Below are 25,706 nucleotides of genomic sequence, written 5' to 3' on the forward strand. Positions count from 1 at the left end.
ATAATCAGGAACATATGTCTATTGACAATATGCGCAATGACTCAGTAGGTATCTTTGTATACAAATTGGCATGTGACATGGTTTCACACTCCCATTAGAGGGCCATGTGTTCGGGGGAACCCATCCAAGATCAAAAGAAGCATAAAAACTGGAGTGGATGGTCATGTTACAGTGATTTAAAATAAATGAAACAACAACAAAAAAAAGTTGCCAAGCAATTACATATGTTTTGACAAAAAATGATTATGTTCATTTCATACACTACTCTGTCATGTATGTTTTGCTAAAATGAGGAACACTGTCAATTACTCCTGTAATACACATTCAATTGCTTTCTCTATCTTCCAATTACATTTATTCATATTTCCCTCATTTCCCAATTAATTTTAGCCTTTTTGCAAATTTTGCAAATACCAATTAATTTTGCTCCTTGAATTAACATGAGGATGTTGAAAGGCGCACTCTGGTTTTCTTTACTTCCTTGGTAGTCCATGCACAGAAGTGATTCAACAGCATTTCCATGCATAGATGTGTTGCAGAAACGGGCCCTCCACATCACTGATGGGTACAGTGAATGACCTTTTGTTTTCCCATCATTTATGAAGTAATAACAAAGAGCTAAATTTCAAGTCAGACTGGGACTGAAAATGGAGAGTAACTGTCAACATTGCTAATCACAGATTGGAAAGAAAACTTCTCATTTTAAGAGCAAGTTTTAAGCCTAGTCATTTTAGATACCTAAACTGCCTGACAGAGTTCTTTTTAAAGTAGCACCAGTTTGAAATTTGTCTAACCTGAGAAGTTTAACACACAATTAAGTTTGACCTGTTTGCTAGTTTCCCTTTCGTTAATTTTGCATTGTGATTACCTTCATGGGCAGAAAATACGATATATTATGTTATACTCTTACAGCACCATTAGAATGTTGTAAATCTTGATTTCTTGCTGTTTTAAGCCTGTAGTTACCTGTTTTTGCCATCAGCAGGCATTGATATGATTTGAAGAGTATGCACCCTAAAATCTATAAAAGAAGACTTATGGCTTCTTTTTATTAATACTTTCTTTGACACAGACTGGACAGCAATCTCCTTTAGTCTTCATAGGGGCTTCACAGTCAACTGGTGGGCATGACTCCACGAAACAGGTAATCTGACCAACCTGCATCAGGAAAGAAGGAACAAAGCCAGACCATATTTAGCTACATTTTCCAGGCAAGAAATATTGTTTTCACATTATCATACGTAGCTGAAACCTCTCTAAGATTTCAGTTGTTACAATTAACTTTGTCTACTTTGTTTCATTACTGAAATTGATATTGACAAGGCTCTTTGTATATTAACTTCCCTAATGCTGCAGCATAATGTTTTATTTAATTATCAGGCATGAAACTGGGATGGTAAGTACCCACATATTTCTTTGAACGTATTTTTTAAAATTCTGCTGTGATAAAAGAAAATGAAAATTTAGCAATAAGCTATATGAGCCTTTGATTTTCAATGATTTTAATAGAATTTTTCAAAAGGTCTCTCATTTTGCAGTTAATTATCAGGGGTAGAGAAATGGAAACAGAATCCCATTTTGCACAAAATAACTGAAGATCCATAAAAAAAAGAAATATTAGAAACTATTACCCAGTAATTACCAAGCATAAAACTGGAGATGCTGACTTAGAAGTTGAACCTAATATATTTTCTATCACAAAATGGATTTCCAAGTACTTACTTTGCATTCACACACAGTACATGGGTCCCTTTTCCAGGTTTCATTGCTGGAATATGATTTACCCTTTTCATCAGTGCAATCAGTTTTACTGAGGCGTGATTCAAGTTTTTTTATCTGAAAATATTTAAGAAGTTAGTAACTGAATAAAAGGGAAGTTTTAAAATTCCTAAGATATCTGATAGATAATCTATATTCTTTTCTCTTATGCTATGCAGTTCATGATAAATACTTGTCTGGGTTTACTTCTGGCTACTTAGATTTTAGAATGCTTAAAAAATTGGATATGTAATTAATATTGATAGCCATTCAAAGACTAAAAATCAAATAATAAAGGATACATCTTTCCTATAATTGGAATATTCATCTTGCAGAGATAAACAAACTATATCTAACGTTTACATGGGAAGACAAATACAATCTTTCCAAAATGTGTGTGTAAAAAAAGAGGTAAAAAAAAAAAATACCGAAACCTCAATTAAATATGTTAACTTGAATTAGACTACTTTATCCATATTTTTTCCTTAATTATGAAAAAAAACATTTTATATCATTAGTGTATCTTGCTGGATGTGTGTCTCTTGGGAACAGTAAATAGAAATGCACAAGTTTTTGACAATTTTTACATCCAAAAAGATAGTAACGTAACAAACTCTAAGCTTGGACTACCATAGTATTACCATTGTCAGATTAGCAGCGTGAGTGAGCACAAGTGATTAAATTATACCACTAAACATGGAACTAAACCACAATGTAAATAAATGTACGATGCTATTTGTAGATTACACAGAAAAGTTACGCTAGAAGAATTTACTATGCAAAATCTTTGGTTTATTTTGATTAATCTGCCCTCCATAGTAAATATTTTTGAAACTGAACTTCATTATTGCTGTTTTTCTGAATAATGTCACATTGTAAAAGCCTTCTTAAAGTAATCCTACTTTTTACTTAGATTCTACATATTTTAGATAAGATTTTTTTTTTTATAACTCCACAGACAAATTTTTAGAGAAAGACTAATTGTAGATTGAAAAGTTAAGAAGATCTACTTTCAAAATATTTCAATATGATTTCAAAAGAACATAGAAATAAAGAATAACACACCATGTTCTGTGTTGTTTTTTGTTTGAGATACTATGTGGTGGTTTTTTGCTGCAGAGGATGTCTAAATATTAAAAACATAAGAGGAGTGATGTTAGGAGAACATTATAAATTAAAACTGCAATTAGAAACTATCCATTATAGGATCTTACCTGGCTTCTGAGGCTTGAAATAGTTTTTTGCATTTCCAAAACAAATTCTTTGAAGTCATTCACTATGGGCATATTTGCATTTTCATCAGATGCTGAGGTGGCATTACGAAAATATTTACTCTGTTTCACAGAACTGCAAGAAATTGAATGCCATGTCAGGACATTTATCTAGCTTTTATTTAGCTAAATGTTTCAGAACACTTAGCAAAAAAGTACAAGAACACCAATCAAGAAGAGTGGGTAGTTGGCTATATGAAACACAATAGTACACCAGACTGGTACAGAACACAGCCTCAGGTCAGGTGAGTTATAGATTACTACTATCACTAGTGACAGTGAATTCTTTCCACTGAGAAGAATAATGTATATATTTCTTGCAGAGGGAAACAAAGTTTTAATAATTGACAGTGTAGAGTATCACTTTAAACTGATTGGGAAAAGAATCAAGAAAACTCCTGAATTTAAATATGAAAGCCAAGAAATTTAAAATAAGCCTTAAAAACTGTAATTGAAAACATGATATTCACCTTTCACATTCAGATTCATAGTTTTTTCTTCTAAAGAATCATTAGCAAACAATCTATTTAAAGAAATTTCTTTAAAAAGGAAGAGGCTTCATAAACAAATGAGAACAAATGCTTTTATATATAGACATATTCTTCTGTCCAATTTAATTCACATTTGAGGTCAGTGCTATTTGTCATACACAGTATCTGGAGTCTTTGTCTATTGCCTTTTCCAGCTGATATCCGGTAAGAGTCACACAACACTAAACTGTGTTTATCAACTCCCTCTGGTGATGGAAAAATTGTACATAATCATCAAAGGAATTGTCAGTAATACATAAGACCTTGTTTGGCAAGACTTAAAAAGTAATATATTCAAAACTAGGAAAAAACAAATTCTTAAGTCACTTATTTCATTAGTATCTTTCAATCCATACAAGCCTTCCTATTCTGTTACCATGTCTTTTTTCAGAGCTAAGGACTACACAGAAAATGGATAGGAAAAATACTCTCTTCAGTACTATGACTCACAATTTATAATCTTTCCGTATAAATTAAAACAGTATTTATTTGCAAGCGTTCAACCTACTTAGTTTCCCATACTTTTTTAGTCTAAATTAAAGAAAAAGAAATCAGAACAACATAATATGCCAAAATTCAAGTGAACAAGCTGTTACTTTCTAAGTAAATGTTTAATCTTCTCCACCTGCTTGTTATAGAAGATGAGGAGGAAAAAAAAAAAAACCAGACAAATATCTTTTCACCATTTAAATTAATCTAAATGTAATTTAAATAAAACAACGAGCATGAGAATTGATAGGAATGATAGAATTTTGTTGCTTTGGCTCTATTTACACTCTAAACAAAGTATTGTAAATTTACTACATATACTGTAGTCCTAATTAGTACTCGACTACTGCAGATCTTTGAGTTTCATCTCTAAAAAAGTATAACAGCTTATTAACTAGAACAAGATGCTTCTCAGATACATGTTTATCTTTCCTTACTTTCCTTTCTTTGAGTGGGTAGACTCTGGAAAAATGTGAACTAATGTTCTTTTAAGTCAAGCAGATAATTTTATTTGCTAAAAGAACACACATCATATGGAAAAAGCAAAGGTTGTTTAGTCAAGGAAGAGAGAGAGAGTGAAGGATTTTAAGCTATATTCTTTATAAAATATCACACACACACACAAAAAAGTTTGAGCAGAATTCATTTCCTTGCACTAATTCATAGATTCCCTGGAAACTGTAGGGACATGTGAAGATTATTTCTTACTGACCTTCAGATCTACTTCCTTGATGAAGTATTTTGAGGATTATGGGGTTATAAACAACACTATCTCTCTGTAAAACTTCTGTCCTCCTGTGCCCTGCTATGAGGTACTGGAAACAATCTCTACCATCACCACACACTTTTTTTGTGTTACCCACAATTGGCTTCTTCCTATTTCTACAGGACAACCTGGCAGCTCTGAGGAGGAAAGGAAGTCATTTAGTTTGGTTCCTGCAGGCACAGCAGGGCTGTGGGATTCCAAATCCCCCAAACCGCCCTTTATTATTGACTTATTTTCCTGAAAAGCACAGGAAGAACAGAAGTACTATACTGAGTTACACACAAAGGGTCTTACACAAATTTGAGTGTGAAAAGAAGTGATTTACTGTTATGGCTATGCAGAAGTGTCAGAATGAAATAAATCAGTGACAAACTTGAGAAAGCAGAGACTGGAAAAAAGAGTTATATGCCTTTACAAAGGAATCCTTCAGTTTCATTCTATTTTGAAAACAATTGCTTTTCCATATTTCTTTAAAAATAAAAAATCTCACCTTACTGTTTTGGACATTTTCATTTTCTTCAAAGGCTTGTCCTCTTGAAAGCTGTAATCAAGAGAACGTCTTCCCCGAAAGTGGTATGAAAATGCATTAAACTGTCCTCTAGTTCTACAATCTGAAATTAGATAACAAATTACACATTACAAACTACACTATCTGCAGTTATAATATTAATATATTTTTACAGTATCTTCTGAATCGTATATACTGACCCATGTGGAATCAGCTTGAATGCAGCTGAAAACCTCTGAGGGATAAAGTACTTAAGTCAGCTGGACACACAGAATTTGATTATTCACAGACCTTTTTTTAATTATTATTGTATGAAATAAATAAGTAAATAATACTTTTCCACAAATATATCATTGCTGCTTTAAATAATCTCTTCATATCCAAAATTTCCACTCTTGGTTTTTAGCTGTTTTCTTGTTGTAATAAAGTAGTGGAAACATGAAAAACAGTATGGTGGAAACAGAAAAATAAAAGTGATGTTTCCTCATCTATTCTGTTATTTTTGGCATTTGAAAGAGAATATTTAATTAAATCCTGGAGAACATTTGCGGACTCCTTGCTCGTCAAACAGTCGCATGTTTGGGCATAGGGCTTTCTTAAGGGATTTGAAAGTATCACCAGTCACTCAGACACTAACACATTTTCTATGGTATAGTAGAAGTATCAAGCCTGAGAACAATCATTAAAAAAAAAATAAAGATCTTCTCATAAGAGGATGACTTCACAGGATGAAGTATGTATTTCCAATTGACATTATTTAGCCTTCCAAAAACTGTGAATATTTGGAAAGAGTCCCATAAAGAAAAACAAAACAAAACAAAACAGGAACAGCACTTTGGAGAGAATTAGAAAATGAAGTTTTCTTATTTCTGTTCGCAGAGGTTTTAAAAACAAACAGTTGTCATGGGTCAGGCTGCTGCACAAACCAAAAGCACGTTCAGCTCTTAGAAGTAGAGAGTCTGCTAAGAAACCAGAAGGGAAAAGCTGAAAAATGGGATCCATGGATCTATTATCATAGTTAAGTCTGGTATTAGCAGAATGAACCGTGACAGCAACTGAACAAGGGAAGAAGTCATATTCCCGGATGTCTCTCTTAACTTGCACCACAACAACTCTATTCAAAAGGGTAGTACCATTTTAGAAAATATTTGTTTTGAATTTTGCAGTACCTAGAACAAATACCTAAATACCTAAAGCATTAACACAAATTATTGCACAAGTTTCAAGTTAAGAGTCAAAAAAAGAAAAACAAACAAACAAACAAAAAAAACCATAAAAAACAATGCTCAGCTAAGCAACCTGATGAGCAAATGTAATGTTTTCACTCTCTGAAAACTGAGCAAATAAGACATTGGTTACTCTGTGATTATACAATTAGTAATCTTAGATTATTTTTATTTGTATTGGAATTTTACTTAAGTAAGACTATTATTATTTTCCTATCTCAAAAGAAAAAAAATATATTAATTAAGACAGAGAAAAATAACTGACAAAATAACCACCCTGATTAATTCAAATAATAAATATAATGAATAATGAATAACTAATTTATTCTTAAAATATAAGTCTATGATCTTATTAATTTTCAATTTGAAAGCAGTACCTATAGATTATTCTCAAAGAGTTTTCCACTCAATTTTCCTCCCTTTTTCTTCTTTGTATCTTCTCCCCTTCTTCAGTACATTTATTCCTTTTCTCCTATAATTACAGCAACACCCAAGAACTAGATGGTATCTACTGCCAACATATTGTTCATTTTTCTTGTGCGTTCCGTTGTTTCTCCCACAATCCTCTTCCTGATCACTCAGAAACTGAGCTCTTTCAGATGGGAACAGACCATTGTGTCTGTAAGATGCTACGCATGAAGACATAGTTGATCACCCTTAAGTGCTTCTGTACTTAGCATGGGCAGAAAAGAGGTCTCATACTGAAGGGTGACTGGACAAAAATCTATTTTTTGTCAGATGAAACTTTTTGTTAAAGCAATATTTTGCCTAAAGTTTTCCTGCATCCCATAGAAATGTTACTCTCTCTTGAAAGCAATTTTTGAAAGGATTCTATTCCTTTCCTTTATTTTCTGACTGCTGAAGTCGTCTTCTGTACTACAGAGTTTTCTTCAGTATAATAGCACAATAGCCCATTGTGTTTTTTCAATCACATGCTGGTGCTTTGAATCAAAGCACCAAAATCCTGGGAAAGTTTTTATAACCTTAGACTGGTAAATATAAGAACCATATGTTAGTGGCAGCTTCAAGTACACAGATTTGACATTTCTGTAGTTTTTAAAGGTGCCAGCTTTTCAAAGGAACGACTCTATTTCCTAGTTCCAGTTTCTGGTGTAAGGGAGAAGATTATCATTGCTGAGAAGTGCAGAACAGAATGCACCAGCTTGCAGAAAACCCCAGCCAATAGATTTGTATATATACCTGTACATACATGTGTTTGTATCTGTACAACTGTTACATCTGTAACTGTATATATAAAGAAGGTGAATGAAAAAATACCTTAAAAATACATGAGAAAAAGCAATCTAAACTTCTGCTTTCTTTCCCATTCCACCTCAAATTTCTCCAAATTAGCTGTATCTATTTGAATTCATTTTCTGTAAAAATATCTGTAAGAATATCTGATATCTGAACCAAATACTCTTTTCCTGTACAGATAACATTTTCTTCCAGAAGCTGGTTATTGTCATACTGCAAATGTCAAGATAGTTCATCAGTATTTGATAGCTATATACATATCTTCAGAAAGTGCCCTGCTTCCCGCAAGGTTTTAAATTGGGACCTATAACATAAACTGAATGGGAAAAAGAGAAGACATTTAGAAGTATTAAGCCAGCTTGCTTCCTAGCAAATCACATTTCAAGATCTGAGTGAAGAAGAATTCATCTGACAATAGATTAAAAACAACTTGAAAGATCAAGAAAACATGAAGAAAAAGGACATGCAATGCAACTACTGCTTCTATTTGACCATACTTCAATTCTCTGAGATTTAAAGTAGTGAATTATGTTGCCGTTACTATAAGCATTTGTACAAACCTAAGAACTCCCAGACATGCCAGTGGGACTAGTAAAAAGGATGGAGAAACCCAGGAAATGGCCAAAATGGAGTTACATCAGGCTGGTGGCTCTAGTAGCTCCCTTTTAGGGCCAGTGACCAGTTGTCTTCAATGTTGTCAGAAATGACTTGGATGTAGGACTAAGAAGTGTTTTGAGTAAGTTTGCTGACAATACTAAGTTGGAAGGAGCTGGCTGTTGACTCCATTGAAGATAGAGAGGCTTTGCAGAGAGATCTGGGCAAATCAGAGATCTGGGCAATCACCAAACACATGAAGTTTAACAAGTACTAGATTCTGCATTTGGAAAGGGGCAACTCTGGCTATACATACAGACTGGTGGGTGAGGTGCTGGAGAGCAGCCCAGCTGAAAGAGATTTGAGAGTCTTGGTCAACAGCAAGTAGAACATGAGTCAACAGTGTGTTCAGGCAGCCAGGAAGGCCAATTGTATCCCGGAGTGCATCAGGTCCAGCACTGTCACCCGGGCAGCAGAAGAGATTGTTCTGCTCTACACAGCACCAGTATGGCCTCACCTTGAGTACTGCGCACAGTTTTGGGCACCACAGTGCAAAACGGACATAAAACTCTTAGAGTGTCCAGAAGAAAGCTTTAAGGATAGTTAAGAGTCTAGACAGGAAAATATATGAGGAGCAGCTGAAGTCCCTTGGTCTGTTCAGCCTAGAGAAGAGGGGGCTGAGGAGAGATCTCACATCTGTACTTCACCTTGAAGCTCACAGACTAACTCTACTAAAGACAAGCTCCAGACATTGTTTGGAAAAAAAATATCCAAATAATGTAAAATTAATGATAGCTTGAAGACATTCAACAGCATATTCTGTTTTTGTGAACTAAGCAGCTTTTGGATGGCCAACAGGTAGTTGAAGGAGATCTATTAGGTTCATGTGGTGAAAGAAAACACCAAAGCAAGACAAATTCTCCAAGTAGAAAACAGAATTATTTAGGAAATTATGAAAATTAAAATTATGTATCTGAGGGCTACAGATATGGAAGAACAAACAGAAAGAGCAGTTGGAACTAAATGAAAGTTTGCAAACTAAGGACCCTAAGTACGGATCTGCCCATTAGACTGTGAAGGGATGAGCGTCTGAGAAAGATAGTAACAATCGATAATTGATGAAAGGCTCTGATTATCTCATTATGCACAGAATCGCCAAGGTGCTCACATTACGATGTTTTTCTAGTAATGCTCCTTTTACAGTAAAAGGGCAAAGATATAGGCAAATGTAAAAAGTGATAGCAGCCTGAACAGCATCTCTTTCCATACTGCCTGCAGTGGAACTTGAAGAGCTCCACAGGTCTTAGCCCTGGATACTCCAACAGAAGTTTAGGCTTAAACACAATAAATCTCAGCCTACTGCTTCCCCCTAGTTTTTTAGTACTATGGAAAGTAATGGCATGAGACTCCTGTTAGTAAAGATGCAGCAATGTCAGAAATTAATGTCTCCTGACTTTTAGTTTAGGAATTACAACTTTATATTAATGACCACAGGTAGAAAAAAATGATACTTTCCTGGTTTGGATGAAATATTTTAATATTTATTTGTTATCATACAGATATGCAGGACTATGATAAACGCATTTCAATTCAAACTAATAAGAAGTTCTTAAAATGATCATTAAGAGAAGGTCTTAAAATCTCAGAACATGGAATTTTATTTAGTAGTCTGGTACAGTCTGAACCGTTATTATGCTGACCGACACTGTCCTTAAACATAAATTTCAATGTAGAAATATCCATTTGGATGTAGAAGGCAAACTTTAATATGACATGATACAAGCAAACCGCAAAATACGTATGAAGAGAAAACATGGCCAGGCATAAACTACATCATTTTGATACTTTGAAGATCTCTTACTAAACAATTCTCATTGTCATAGAAAAACTTACAGTCTCATCCCAAGCCTACTGTTCATATTTTGAAACGTGCAAAGTCTTGCACAGCATCTAGTGCCTAAGCCTGTATTACTTGTTATTTTCATTAAAGATGTTAGGCATAATAGGAAGAGCATAATAAGATATGAAGCTAGAATAAACAGCCAGACAAGCTCTAATCTGGGACTTAAGCACAATAGTTATTCAGCCGATGCCTTTGTGAAAGTAATTGCTTAAAGCAATTCTCAAATCAAAAAGATTAATGTGGCGGATACTGCCACAACAGACAACGTAATTCGTAGTATGGTCTTGAAATACAGGATGTGGGTCTACCCTACTGGGAGACCATGCACTCAGAAGAAATATGTGTCTTAACCCTTCTAACGAATCCAGTGAGATTTAGTCCAAATTTATATAAGAATGTTTCCTGAATTAATCCAATTTTTGATATTTCATAGAATCATAGAATCACTAAGGTTGGAAAAGACCTAAAAGATCACCCAGTCCAACCGTTCACCTATTCCCAATAGCTCCTACTAAACCATGTCCCTCAACGCAACATCCAGTCTTTCCTTGAACACCCCCAGGGTCGGTGATTCCACCACCTCCCTGGGCAGTCCATTCCAGTGCCTGACCACCCTTTCTGAAAAGTAATACTTCCTCATGTCCAGCCTGAATCTCCCCTGCCGTAGCTTGAAACCATTCCCCCTGGTCCTATCACTAATGACACGAGAGAAGAGGCCGACCCCCAGCTCACTACAACCTCCCTTCAGGAAGTTATAGAGAGCAATAAGGTCTCCCCTGAGCCTCCTCTTCTCCAGGCTGAACATTCCCAGCTCCTTCAGCCTCTCCTCATATGGCCTGTGCTCCAGACCCCTCACCAGCTTCGTTGCCCTTCTTTGAACACGCTCCAGGGCCTCAATATCTTTCTTGCAGTGAGGGGCCCAAAACTGGACACAGTACTCGAGGTGCGGCCTGACGAGTGCTGAATATAGGGGAACAATCACCTCTCTGCTCCTGCTTGCAACACTGTTTCTGATGCAAGCCAGGATGCCATTGGCCTTCTTGGCCACCTGGGCACACTGTCGGCTCATGTTCAGCCGAGCATCAATCAATACCCCCAGGTCCATTTCCTCTACGCAGTCCTCCAGCCACACCGCCCCAAGCCTGTAGCGTCGCCTGGGGTTGTTGTGGCCGAAGTGCAGGACCCGGCATTTGGCCTTGTTGAAACTCATCCCATTGGCTCCAGCCCAGCTCTCCAGCCTGTCCAGATCCCTCTGTAGGGCGTCGCTACCCCCAGGCAGATCCACGCTTCCAGCCAATTTGGTGTCATCTGCGAATTTACTGAGGGTGCACTCGATGCCCTCATCGAGGTCATCTATAAAGATATTGAAGAGGACAGGCCCCAGCACCGACCCCTGCGGAACACCACTCACGACCGGTCGCCAGCTGGATTTGACTCCATTCACCACCACTCTCTGCGCCCGGCCCTCCAGCCAGCTCCTTACCCAGCCAAGAGTATACCCATCCAAGCCTCTGACTGCCAGCTTCTGCAGGAGAATGCTGTGGGAGACAGTGTCAAAGGCTTTGCTGAAGTCTAGGTAGACCACATCAACAGCCTTTCCTTCATCCACCAGATGGGTCACTAGATCATAGAAGGAGATCAGGTTGGTCAAACAGGACCTGCCCTTCATGAACCCATGCTGGCTAGGCCTGATCCCCCGGTCACCCTGCACATGCCGCATGATCTCCCTCAAGACGATCTGCTCCATAACCTTCCCTGGCACCGAGGTCAGGCTGACAGGCCTGTAGTTCCCCGGATCCTCCTTACGACCTTTCTTATAAATGGGAGTCACATTGGCAAGCCTCCAGTCATCTGGGACCTCACCAGTCAACAAGGAGCGCTGACAGATGATGGAAAGCGGCTCGGCTATCACCTCCGCCAGTTCCCTCAGCACTCTTGGGTGGATCTCATCTGGCCCCATCGACTTGTGACAGTCCAGCTGGAGCAGTAGGTCTCTGACTGTTTCTTTCAGAATCGCAGGGGGGTTAGTGTGCTCCCCGGCCGAGATTACCAGGTCAGAGAGAGGGGTATCCTGAGGATAACTGGTCTGACTTTTAAAGACAGACGTAAAGAAGGCATTCAGAACCTCCGCCTTTTCCTTATCCTCAGTGGTCACATTCCCAGCCTCATCCAGCAAAGAGTGGATATTCTCCTTTGTCCTCCTCTTACTGTTAATGTATTTATAAAAGAGTTTCTTATTCCTTTTCACACCAGCAGCTAGGTTAAATTCAAGCTTGATTTGATTCAGTAGATAAGTCTGTTGCTAACTGACATCCAGTTAAGAAAAATTGCCTTCATAAATCAGTTTATACTTACAGGAATGACTTCTTGTCTTGTCTGAATCACTTACAACTGGGTTATTGCTTGACATAAAACATGATTAAAGATATTTTTCATTTTGATTTATAAAAATTGAGCATAACTTTTAAAGAAATTGAAAACATTTCCACCTTATGTATTTGGAGTAAAACTATGCTTCCTTCTGCTTGCAAGTAGTCTTTTTATTTTTCATATAACTCATTCCATAAACCTTTACCACGTTTCAGAATAATATGCTCATCTTTGAGGAAAGATCATTTTATCATTTTTGTGTTCAGAACTGTCAACAACAGCAACCACAGAAATTATACTTCTTTCAAAATTAAAAAAAAAAAAAGAAAAAAAAAAATATTTTTTCTGTCTGAGAACCTGAAAAAAAAGCACCAACAGTGCTTGTTCCAGAAATCTGTATCTTCTCTGCTAAAACAAAGAGCTGCAATAATTCCGCAGAAGTTCCCTCTGTCTCCAACAGTAAAAGAAAGATAGAAAGTGAAGGAAATCAAACAAAGTCTTGTGTATTTCAGTGGAACACAGGTTTTTTCCACCACTGAAAACTAGTAATTCTGTTGTATGTTTTATTAACTGAAATCTAGAGGCAATCTGCTATTGTTATTATAAAAGGTAATAATGCTTTTCTTTATAAGAAACAAATATTGGCATTAGAAAAGAGATCTAAGAAATAACTCTTAATAACTAAGAAGTTTTTCTATTCTTTATGTGGAAAAGTATTTCAACTTGAACAAAATAAGGAAGGATAACAAAAACAGATGTGTTTGTTAACCTAAGTAAAACAGCTGAATATACGGGTCACCTCTTAAATACACATAAAGTGCAATGACATTGGAGTCTCTATTCTAATTTTTAACTTAGCAGAGTTTAGGATAATTTTATTTATAAAATGATGAGAAATATTTTAAATGTGGAGAAAGAATATTGCTTAAATACTTTTATTCTAAAAAGAGAAAAAAAAAAATAATAATAAATTCAAATAAACAGAATGTATTAAACTTAAATGCTTTTCCTGAATCTATGTTGTGTATGAACTTCACTTCAGATGAGTGCTGAGTCTCCAGTACCACAGAATGAAATATGAAAACTGAACTGCCTAGCACTAGATTCCTGTAGAAAACATTACACCCATTCATCCACACAAGAAAGGAGTTCAAGCCATGAATACTTTTTTTCTTCATTAACCTCTGCACAGACTTGAAAAAAATCAAAAGAAGGGAACACAAATAGGCAATTTTTTAAAGACAGTAATTTACCTTCTCTTTTGCCTGGCAGTTGTGAAACTGTACTCAGTCCAGTATTACTGTGGTAGTAACATTCTTGAATGAAAATACAAGCTAGGCTGTTGAATGGCTCTATAGTCTTAAGACTTTCCAAAGATAACAACAGCTTTACCAGGCTCAGTGATAACATAACATTTAGAGAATCAACACATAATTAATCAGCTTTACAAGTTTTCCAAATTGATGTAATTAATGTATTTGTGAAAATGTGTGCCAAATTGCATGAACCCTGGAAATGTGAACTTATTCTGAACTGGTAGAACATAATTTATTTGCTTATGGTAAAGCATTTGAAGAATGGTAATTGATTTTTTCTTTATACCTCTGGTATATATGAGGATTGTTTTGAAGTGACACTGAAAGACTTTGTGCTGTGTTGGTAAAATGACAAACTCAAGAATATCTAGTGGTTTATAAGCTATTATCATCAGTTTAGGAAGGGCAAACCTAGGAAAGGAATTGCTTAAAAAATTGAATAACTTTGTGAAAATTAGGACACAACCTTCATGACATGATACCTAGTGAAAAAATACACATGATTTCATCAAAATCTGAAGTATCTTATTCTCCCCATCTCACACAGATATCCAGCATTTTGGACTAAATCTTCCAGTGAAGATTTTTCTTATGTAGGAGTCTGTTTTTCAGTGTTGTTTACCAGACAAGACAAAATAATTATCAGCTTAACAGCTAAATTTTGCAACATCTTACAGTAGCATTTTTTTTCCATCTCACTTCTAAAGTCATGAGTTTGTTCTCATGGTAAATTCATACTAGACAGAACCCTTCTTTACATGTTGCCTTAAATTCTGAAGTATTTAACAGAGAACTCTCTGTCCTTGGGGATAATTACACTTTACCGAAGGAGTTAAAAAGACACTACTGACCTTCACAGCAATCTTGCCACATCCTGAGATCCAGTTTAGGAATATCTTCACAGCTGCTGTATCCATAAGGGAATTCAGCCACCTTAAAGACATCATGTTGCACTCTGGTTATGTTGTCACCATTGTCACACAGAACTCTGGCAAGAGATGTCTGCTTGATCTGAGTGAGCTGAGCAGGCGTGAACACACCCGGGTTCTCATACCATAACCTGTAATCTCACACAAAAACTAGTTAGTTAGGTTTGCTAGTGAAAAATCAAAACATGTACTTTTCCAGAAAACTTGCAATACTGTATTAAAAAGTAAATGAGCTTTTTTATAGAACATAATCTCAGACATCTTTACTTTAGAATACAATAGTTCAGTTGGAAGGGACCAAAGATCAACTTCAGCTGCCTGACCTGCCTGACCAGGGGTAACCAAATGTTAAAACATACTAATTGAGGGCACTGTCCAAATTCCTCTTGAACTCTTACAGGCATGGAGCACCAACCACTTCTCTAGGAAGCCTGCTCCAGTCTTTGACCACTCTCAGAATAAAGAAATTTTTCCTAATATGCAGTGTGACCCTCTTGTGGTGCAGCTCTGTGCCATTCCCATTCTGCCATTAGTTCCCAGAAGCAGAGCCTGGCACCTCCCTCTGCTTCCCCTCCTTAGGGAATGGCAGAGAGCAGTGAAGTCATCTCTTAGCCTCCTCTTCTTCAGACTGGGCAACCCAAGCATCCTCAGCCTCTCTTCACAGGGCGTGTATTTGTTGTCCTCCTCTGAATGCTATCAAGGACATCAACATCCTTTTCACATTGAGGAGCCCAGATACATTGTGTCTGAGGGTGTGATCCAGATGCCTAAAGGCATCAATTTCACCCAAGGTAGTGTTGGGCTGAAACTCTGAAAGGGCCTTAAATCATTAACAGCACCTTTGACATCTTGTTGTATTTTGATGTCTTGAGTATCTTAGGACATAAAAATTGGTATTAGACTACCAAAATTAAGGTTCTATAAAGGTAGAGCTTTAAAATACAAATTATTTCTCCAGATAACTTTCTTAGGGATATTAAAATAATTTGACAGAATTGGTGAACAGATTAGAGAACAGCTAATCTATACATATTTTAGGATTAAGATAACAGATTATTAATTTTAGTCAAGATATTTTCTCTTTGAATTCATTCAGATGACCATATCAACTTAGGGTCTTGTTAATATATGCTCAGGTAATTCATGAGATTTAAGAGGGAAGTGCTGTGGCTTAGAATAATGTATTTTGATTTTCATTCATAAAGGGCCAAAAGCCTTTTATGAATACAAAAAATAAATAATACATTACTATGAGAAAGAAGCCAGCCTTCTGAAAGAAAACATTTTAAGTCACTGTCTGGGATTTGGAATGATTTTACACTACTCTAACATGTAAGAATCACTCACTGTGATTTTGTTTATCTTCACAAACCTGTGAAGATACCAATCTAAATTGGTACTTTTTTCATCAACCGTGATAAAAAATAAGTAGGAGGCTCTTTAATGTTGAATTTTACATCAAGCTTATTTTATGCTAGACCTAGAAGAACGCTCAACAAATTTCATTTCGCCTACTTATTTTACCATTTTCATAAGGCACTGGGCAGTCGCCAATGTAATTCCAAGCACTAGAATCAGAAAAACAGATTATGAAATTTCCATCTCGATATGAAGATAGGCTCACTTCAAACATCACTCCTTTTCCCTGCATGGGCAAATATATTTTGCATGGTGCTAAAAGCTTTGATCCTCTGCCCATTATAAATGCTTTTCAAAGAAGAGAGAGTTGCTTTCATTATGTCTAATAATATTTCACTATTTTCTGGCATGCTGCTTCAAAACATTTGTATTCTTTGGACAGCAGAATCCCATTCCCTAAATATTCAGTGTTTTCCTATAATTCCTAAATCTTTCTGTCTCTGGGGAGAAAAATATTTTGCTGAAAAAAATGTACAGTCGCACAAAAGAAAAAAAGCAATACCATTTTCCTGTTGCGATACATATAGGAACTTATCACCAGCTATCTGGAATACATATTACATATGTTTCCTTTTATTTTCTTTGCCTCCAGGCATGAGATTTTTATGTTTCACAGTTTAATGTTTAAACAGATTTGATGTAAGAAAGTTGTTGTACAAAAAAAATACATATACATATACGAAAAAACATGTATTATTTTCTAGAAAAATAAAAAGGCGTTTATATCTGTTGTTACCCTAAGTAACAACTGCATAACATGTATAAGTCAATTAACATTAGATAAAGTGAATCAAATCTAATTCCCTACATTTTTCCTCTATGTCTCTTTCATTAGGATGGAATTAACCAGTACAAGTCTTTTGACCCTCACGAAGAATAAAAGCAGGATTCTAGGTCGCAGCGTTAAAATGAGGACAATATGACTTTCAAATTCCAAACCGGTATGCTGAAACTGTTCAGAAGAATTCTAGCTGTTGTAACAATAGCAGTGATTTTTTTCTTATTCTTGGCACTGTACAAACTGAGAATGAGAAATTTCTCATAGTATGCACACAAAGTACTTTCAGAAAAATTATCAAATTGTGCTCTTAGAGACAACCTGTCTGTTTTAAATGTACTTTAGGTGCATATACTGCTTATATTGAAAAACACACTGGAGTCAGATGCACATAACAGTACTTTCTCAACCCAAGCTTAATAGCAGAGATAGTGCGTCTTAGTTATTGCAATTTCTTTGTCAATAAAATTATCAAATATCATTGAAAGCAGATGAATAATATCCACTTTGCAGAAAGGTAAGTGATTTCAGTAACTGGTAAAGGGAAGATCAAGAGTGACCCATAATTAATCAGAATTTGTTGGCAGTGGTACTTTTTGAAACTCAGTATGGCATGTTCACCATAAAAAGTAACAGATGTAAAAGCAAATTCATCACAGCTTTTAATAATATTTTGAACCTGTTCTCTTCATCTTTCAAATGAAAATAATAAATGCAGATTAATCTTGAAACAGAGCATTCCAACTGCTTCTAAGCACCCTCAATTTAAAATTACCTCTAGTTTTTATAGTATTTCAATTTACCTGTCTCCATCCCTGATACGCCTAAACTGGGTGCTTAACAGACACATCAAAGTTGGTCCCAGTCGGCTTCCTGGAACTAAATCTTCTACCATTAAAGCAGGAAATAGGTCTATGTTCAGGGGGGAGCCATACAACCTATAAAAAGAAAAATACAAATATTTATCATTAAACATTATCCATTTATTAAAACAAAACAAAACTACAACAAACCTCCACACACAAGAACAGTATGCCATAAAACTAAAGGGAAAATATATGGGTAACATAAGGTAAAAAATGACTGTGTTGGTGCTACATCTTTTGTGAAGAACTTGTGGTGTACCTACAAGAAATCCTGCAATGTAGGTTGTGCATACAAATAAGAGCATGGAGATATGGGAGTCTATCCCACAATTTCCTTTATTCTAGCAGCTTTCTTTTGATGCCTAATAAATGTTTCTTGCCCTTCTGTATGTTTTCACTCTAGCCTAGTCTCTGGTTTTGTGTAAATAAGGTTGGGATGGAAGACAGCTGAAGACTTATTTTCAGTTGTTGACACAGCTAAAGGAGCACAGATCGCTTGTGATGAAGAATGCATACATGAAAACACAGTGCATATACAATTAATTATATTCCTGTTTTAGATTAGTTCCTGTTTCCTGATTGCATAGAACTGTGCATGAACTTGCATTAAAACAACATTCATATTTAGCAACATTTATAAAAACAGATGTTTCAAATTAATACTTTTATGAATGTATGCAACTTCATATTGCTCATCAAAACCTAGAAGTGGAGAAACTAATTACATGTGGGAAATTTCCTCATTTCCTGATACAGATTGATGTTTCTCAAAAAAAAAAAAATCTCTTTACACCTTTCTTAACAAATACTTTCTCCCAAATAAGACATTTATCTATTATTTTCACATGCACATTTAGATAATTGATTGTTTTTCTTCACCTCAGGCTCACCTGCTAAGTTTTTCCCTGATTTCAGGATTCTTAATTTCATTTTTCAGATCTTCAAAAGTCTGAGCTGAAGAAAGATTACAGTAAACTCTAAAATCATGGTAGGGAGGAATTCCATGATCTCTGCCTCTCTGAATATTCATAGCTGCCAGATCTAAAGCCACAGTACGTGCCATGGAGAAGAGTCTTTCTGTTAACTCTGTATTGAGTAATTGTGATGGGACACGCATCTTACCAGCAACACCAAACAATCCCCTTAGAAGTGGATCAATGCCTCCTTCATTTACAATCCGAAATGGAGAGAAGAATGCCTTATGAAGAGGTAGATGGCCTTGTGGAATAGGTTCAAAGTTTTCATCCAGTCGATACAGAAAAGGATTAATGAGTGTGTGACCAAACCTAAAAGCGGCAGTTGCAAACTCATTAGTTATGCCAGAATTAACACTGGGATCATAACCTTTATATTCGCCAAGCATCTTCATGCCTACCTCTCCAAAGATCTTAGGTAGCCAGTGGCTAAATGTTATGTGTTGCATTTCTGCACCAACAATTTTGCGTGTTTCATGATATATTGTGTCACCATCCCAGTGTGGATTGAGTTTCAGTAGCTCTGTGGCAATTCTGTTGTGTTCTCTAAACCACAATGTGTGGATACTGGTAAGACCCAGCTGTTCATTAGAACGCTGATCACCAGCTAAAAAACAGGGAATGGGGCTCTCATTTTCATCCCTCATACATTCTGTTGGTGGGCCAGTAGCAAATGGAAGAAGGGGCTTGCCAGATCTTTGTACGATGCCCTGTCTCAGAAGACCCCTTTGACTTGCCAAGTCTCTGATTTCCAGAGCTTCATGATCTGAACTGCCATATACATTGGATGCGTCAATATATGAAGTCAGCTGGTTAATCTGTTCTCGTGGGTACACAGAATTCATCAGGAGAGATGTCATGCCACTTCCACAAACTGGACTGGAGCGTACAAAAAACATGCAGCGTGCACCATTTCTGACTCTGGGATCGTTTGGCGGTATCATTATTGAAAAGCATGGAGGATCATTTGTGCAAACTGAACTGCAGTGCTGACCATCTGAAAATCTCGCCTCACTTAAGGCAGCAACGGTGAGATCAAGGTCATGGTCGAGAAACTGACCCCACTGCATGAGCATGTGAGTGTACTGCTCATCTGGGGTTATGGTTTCAGTTCCAATCAGAGTAGTTGAAACCAAGCGAGGCATTGGGAGTGCATATCCATTAGAGAGTCTCTTGGGTTCAATTCCCCGAGGCAAATTAAATCCATTTTCGTAGACCGACTTCAACAGACGTTCAAAGGCTGTCAGAGAAGCGCCCCACATGGGATGCTGCAGATTGTTGCATGTTCCATCATGTGTCCTGTACTTCTGGTGAAAGCACATATCTGAGCAATTGTTCACTCGTCGATGAGCTGTGCAGCCCGAGAGATTAGCTATCAGATTCAAGTACTGTGGGGATACAAGGTCATTATAGTGATAACCTGAAACCAGAAGAGAGAAGAAAGAAAATCAAAGACTTTGTAGAGTCATGGTTCCCTAAGATCATGCATTTGTTTAGAATGTTACTTTTTATACTGTATTTTTAATATGATTATCATTTAAAAAAACAGTCAAATAATGTATATATAACGCACTGTTCACTCATTTGAGGAACATCTATTAAATCAGGAAAGGATTATGTAAAAGGACAATTCAAGTAGAACTTTCAGAAAAAGAGTTTATTTCTTGTTTGGTCACCTAAAAAAGCATAGATATTTTCAGAAATAACAGCCTCACACCAAGAATGGAAAAAAAATTCCTCACGGTAGTAAAAACTCATAGAAAACTCAGCAACTTATTTAGCTTTTGAAATTTTCTCTTTTAAGATTTGATAATCACAGAATCAAAGAATCATAGGGGTTGGAGGGGACCTCCAGAGATCATTGAGTCCAACCCCCCATAATTCAGTGAACATATTGCTTATCACAGTAAAAGCTGTAGTGCTGCAAGACGAACAAAGAATAGAAAGTACAGAGGAAAATCACCACAATTTAACTAAATTTAACAATTTAACTAAACAGAAGAGTGATCTGTAAGACAAGTGGTGTGGAGTAATCTGCATTCACATTACTCACAGTATTTCACTGCAAAGAAAAATTAGTGCTTGCGTAACACTTGGCACAGGTTTCCTCTTGGATCCACACCACACACATCTGGAACCTTAATACTGCTTCACGTTCCAGTGGGTGGCGACATTTCAACTAGGGGTTAGATTTGATGGCTCCTGCTTGAAGCAAGGAAGTCTCCAGGATTGGATCAGCTCAGCTGTACCCCTGTCTAGTTGTCTTGAACACTCCACTGACTGAGACTCCTCAGCCTCTTTGGATAAGTTGTTCCAGTACTGCACTGGCTTCCTGGTGAGAAAGTATCCTAAAATCCAATCTGAACTTCCAGAGCAGTGATTTGTGGCCATTCCCCTTGTTACACTGTCTGGCACTGAGGAAGAGAATTTGGCTCCACCATTTTTCCTTGGTATATTCCAAGATTTTACAAAAAAGTCTCCGAATATGAAATTGTCAAGTTTTTCAACTGTTCCCCATGTAAAAGTGCTAAATAACATCTTTCACTGGGTTCTGTATTTGGAAATAAAACCAAATATGGACAAATTTGAGTATTAAGATCTAAGCATTAGACTTTTTAAATGACAACAGATTTGTTCTAGCATTCAGGTTTCCCTATAAGCTAGATTCTTATAGATTTTGTTTGGCTGAAAAATAAGCTCTGCTTGTGAACAGAATTTGAAATATCTCAGAAAGTTGCCTGAATTTGTGTTCATTAACTTGTATTTACATGTGTTAATGTTAATTTTTTTTAAAGGTTTAAGTGATTGATTTCTTCTATTACAAATTCTAATGAAAAGCAGCTAAGGTATTCTCACACATTAGTTTTCAACTATCCTTACTGCTGTACTGCACTGCATGAGTTTTGTATTTAATATGTTTGCATATGCATCTAATCAGAGAAGCAAATTAAATCATGTTGCTCTTATAAAACACATAATTTTATATAAGTTTTTGTGGTTAACTTTATCACAAATTATTTATTCAGCTCTAATAATGAGTAACAAGCTTCTTTCACTATCACATTTACAGTATAACACAAAGCCTGCAGTCTTTGGTCTTATAAATACTTGCATAGTTCAGGGTCAGTCAGAGTTAAAGTTTTCGGAAGTTACAATAAATACTCAATTATAAATATCAAAAGAAATATAATAAGTAAAAATATTTCCTCTAGATTTTCAGTGTAGCTTTTGGCTATGTCTGAAGTCTCAAAAGCTCTCCTAAAACTCTGTCATTATTTCCAAATGCTTCAGTCCTGCGTCTCAAGCCTATCCACACACATTTACACGCAGTAGTTGTATGCGCTCCAACTGGACTTCATGAATTTGAACTTGGAGTTCAATATCTAAAAAGTCGAAATATTAAACACCAAATTTTTTTGGTGTTTATAAAAAGCAGCAAAAAGGTATTTCTCACTATGTGAGATCTGAGTTACACAGCTTAGTTTGACACATTACTTAAAGAATGAGTTGCAAATAATTCTTTGAATACTATGGTGGTACATGTAGAAACCTTGTTTTGTAAAGAATATACACTCTTCTTGTTATAGCCCCTTTGTTGTGAAAGATGACACCAAATGAATCTACTTAAAAAAATAGTAATAAATTACTGATCCTTTTCAATACATAACAGATAAATCTGTTTCGCAATAAAACAGTGATCCTAATGAATTAGCACATAAGCAGCTAGCAAACATGATGCATTAGGCACTTCCAGAATATCGAATAAGATTAGGAGAAGAATCTGAACATGAATTTCACACCCATTTCATTAAAATGAAATTTTAATATGTCTACATGAGGAAAAGTAGAAACATTCTACTAGGAGATCTCAATCAAATCAAATTGAGTTTCACCATATTGTAGCAGTGTGCAAACCAATGACTGAATAGGTAAATGTATTTCTAGTAAAGTTTTTTGAAGTCACTGATGTCGATATAAGGGTTCTGCAATTGGACCCAGACTCTGGCAATCTCTCTTCGAACCATTAATGACTTAAGAAGGCAAATACACTCCATCACAGAAAAATAAGGAAAGAATACTGACTTGTTCCATTCAGGTCAACCATTAGACCATCCTGTACATGATCTTGGATAAGCTGTAATGTTCTTTCAAATATTTCCCCAGCTCTTGCTTGCTCAACAGTGTATGGATCCCTTGGGTATCGAAATAAGGCTAGCAAATCATTTGGAGAACGAGGACGACTAATAGATAATTTGAAAAAGAATGGTAAGTATACAAAGGAGTTGTAAAACAACACTATGTACAGTAAAATTTCAACATGATGAAAACATACCTTGATTACTCATCTCAAAATGGAAGGCAAACAAAAACAAATACATATATATTTAATAAAAGAATATGGAAATAAAGAGTTGCTAGCCTATTATAACACACTGTGCCCCTAGAAAAACTACTGCATTGAATAGAGAGATCAACAGACAAAAATTTGATTTCTGCTACTTAGTATTTCATAGAAGGAATCCTTCCATGCTGAACTAATACTATTCCCAGAAATAATCCCACGTTAACATTCATTACAATAATAATAAGATGGCTTCTTGCTTACTAAATGTTCCATTTCTTCTAGTATATACTTTAATTTTGATTTATCCATCAAAAAGAAGGGGATACCTGTCAAACAGATGTGTACGCGTTGAATTTATTGCTCTGTCAACAGTTGCAATTGCTTCCACAATTGATGTTTGTACAAAAGGATCTCCATTTCGGCTGACATTAGGGACTACAGAAAGAGGAATTCACATGTAATTGCAAAAATGACCCCACACAAAAAGATACTTCCATAAAAGAGTCTAGACACGACATCATTTCAGTTGTACAAAGTAAACCCCTGTTCTTTAAGCATTAGTTTGTCCGAATATAAAATTCTTAACCGCTTTCGAGTTCTAACAAAACATATTACAGAAGAGAAAAATTAAGCTAAAATAATAGCTAACACGAATTTAAAAGTCATCTTACTTATAATTCTAAAAATAATGTGAGGATAAACGTGTAAGGGGTTTAGCTGCTCATTAGCAAGTCCTACAAATGTAAGTAAAAATGAACAAAAAGTTCCTTTTGATTGTAGTGTATTACCAGCTTTCCAGTGTTGATATGAAGAACATGATCTATACCCAATTAAATAATATCAAGTTTTCCCTTTGAATCCAATTAGTACTGAATAAATGGCTGAATTCAATGCAAGAATGTAGGAGGTTAAAAGGAATGTTACTTAATAGAATTAATTTTGCCTTTTAAAACACATAGATCACATAAATATAGAGATTTCATGAAAACAAATAAAATCAAATTGGAAAAAATTGAAAAGGAAAAATACAGATTTGCGTATTTTCCCTTTACAGCTACACTAAACTAACACAGCTCTTTACTCCTGAATTCATCCTGGTAATTCATTTTATTTCTTTTGATTACTACTTTGTTTCCACTTTTAGTATTATTAAGCTAAGTAATTTATGTTAAAAATCACATACTTCAGGGCTTTTACAACTCTTCATAGTACCAGAACAGTAAAGCACAGGCCTTTTCATGCCATGCTCAATTGCAACTGAATGTTTGTACAACATCTAAGGCCAATAACCTTCCTTTCAGTCTAACCCAAGAACTACTAGATCCAGGGGTAACAGCTAACAATTTCCACAGCATGTTTAGATTGGGAAAGCCACACAGGAAGAAGGGTAAAAGTAGGGGAAAAGTCCAAAGCAAAAACACTGGAATAAGAGTCAGCAGATGTACAAAATCAGCGGATATAAAAACTGTTGTTTACAAGCTTTTAATGACATTTTTTTCTCTTTTCTGGGCAATATTTCATTATTCCTTCATTACTGGCAGCTTAGGTTGTGTCTACGTGAGCTTCAGAGCCTGGACAAGGGCAATCAAATTCAACCATCAATATAGTCAAATAAAAGGCACCTGGCTCTGTATTACTGTATTACTGGAACCCCTTGATCTGCCCTCAGGCCAGCTGCCTTGGGTGACTGACATACTCTATGCACTAAAAATGGGCTGATCACAATGCCTAGAATAAACCTTGATCTATGCTAATTATCAACTGCTGTAGCAGCTATAGAGATATATTATTATTGATAATAATGATGTAATATCATTTACAGCTTTTAATACCCTTGTTTGAGTTGTTTTGGAGAGTGTTTGTGTACCCTGAATCATCTTAGGACTTCACCAATATAGATACAAGAAAACAGTAGCTGGTTTTCTCCTCCAAGCTGCCTGCAATAGAAGTAATCTCAGTGTTCACCTTAGGTATGTGTTCTGCAGAGCTATCATTTTGATTAACAGCACATGCAGGCTGAATCATAAACCTTAGTCAAATGTTAACTATACAGTACTTTATTTTTGTTTGATCTTTCTGTTGACAGTAGTTTGCTTTATAGGCCAATAGATATTAAAAGTCAAAGCTCCATACAAGCCTTTCAAGCCTTACTTTTCTGAGAGGAAGAGAAAAACGGCAATTTGCTTGTTAAAGCCTATCAATTGATTTTTAAGCAACAAAAACATCATCTATTCCCAGCATGCCTTAAACTTAATCCAGTAATTTGCCATTATTACTTCCCAAAAATTAGAATGAAATCATATTTTCTGCATCTTTTTTTCTGTTTTCTCCTTTTCATTCTCAAGAGCACTACCACTTTACTACTTTACTGAATTATTTCACAGTGGTTGCAGCCCCCTCTTCAAAT

The 25,706-nt window shown here is 35.9% G+C and overlaps 1 protein-coding gene across 1 annotated transcript in view; it reads right to left on the minus strand.

Annotated features, from left to right (window-relative positions):
- Positions 1-1,035: 1,035 nt before the first annotated feature.
- The window catches only part of PXDN (peroxidasin), a gene marked incomplete at both ends in the record, with an annotated part of 75,398 nt that continues 50,727 nt past the window's right edge, over positions 1,036-25,706 (minus strand). Inside the window, 9 exons of the mRNA XM_079550556.1 lie at positions 1,036-1,158; positions 1,723-1,836; positions 2,973-3,105; positions 5,305-5,425; positions 14,840-15,048; positions 17,918-18,052; positions 18,871-20,374; positions 23,038-23,195; positions 23,626-23,734. Coding sequence (XP_079406682.1) covers positions 1,036-1,158; positions 1,723-1,836; positions 2,973-3,105; positions 5,305-5,425; positions 14,840-15,048; positions 17,918-18,052; positions 18,871-20,374; positions 23,038-23,195; positions 23,626-23,734 — 2,606 coding nt within the window. The remainder of the gene's footprint in view (positions 1,159-1,722; positions 1,837-2,972; positions 3,106-5,304; positions 5,426-14,839; positions 15,049-17,917; positions 18,053-18,870; positions 20,375-23,037; positions 23,196-23,625; positions 23,735-25,706) is intronic.

This window comes from Tetrao urogallus, assembly GCF_951394365.1.
Source record: "Tetrao urogallus genome assembly, chromosome: 2".
Taxonomy (NCBI): Eukaryota; Metazoa; Chordata; class Aves; order Galliformes; family Phasianidae; genus Tetrao; species Tetrao urogallus.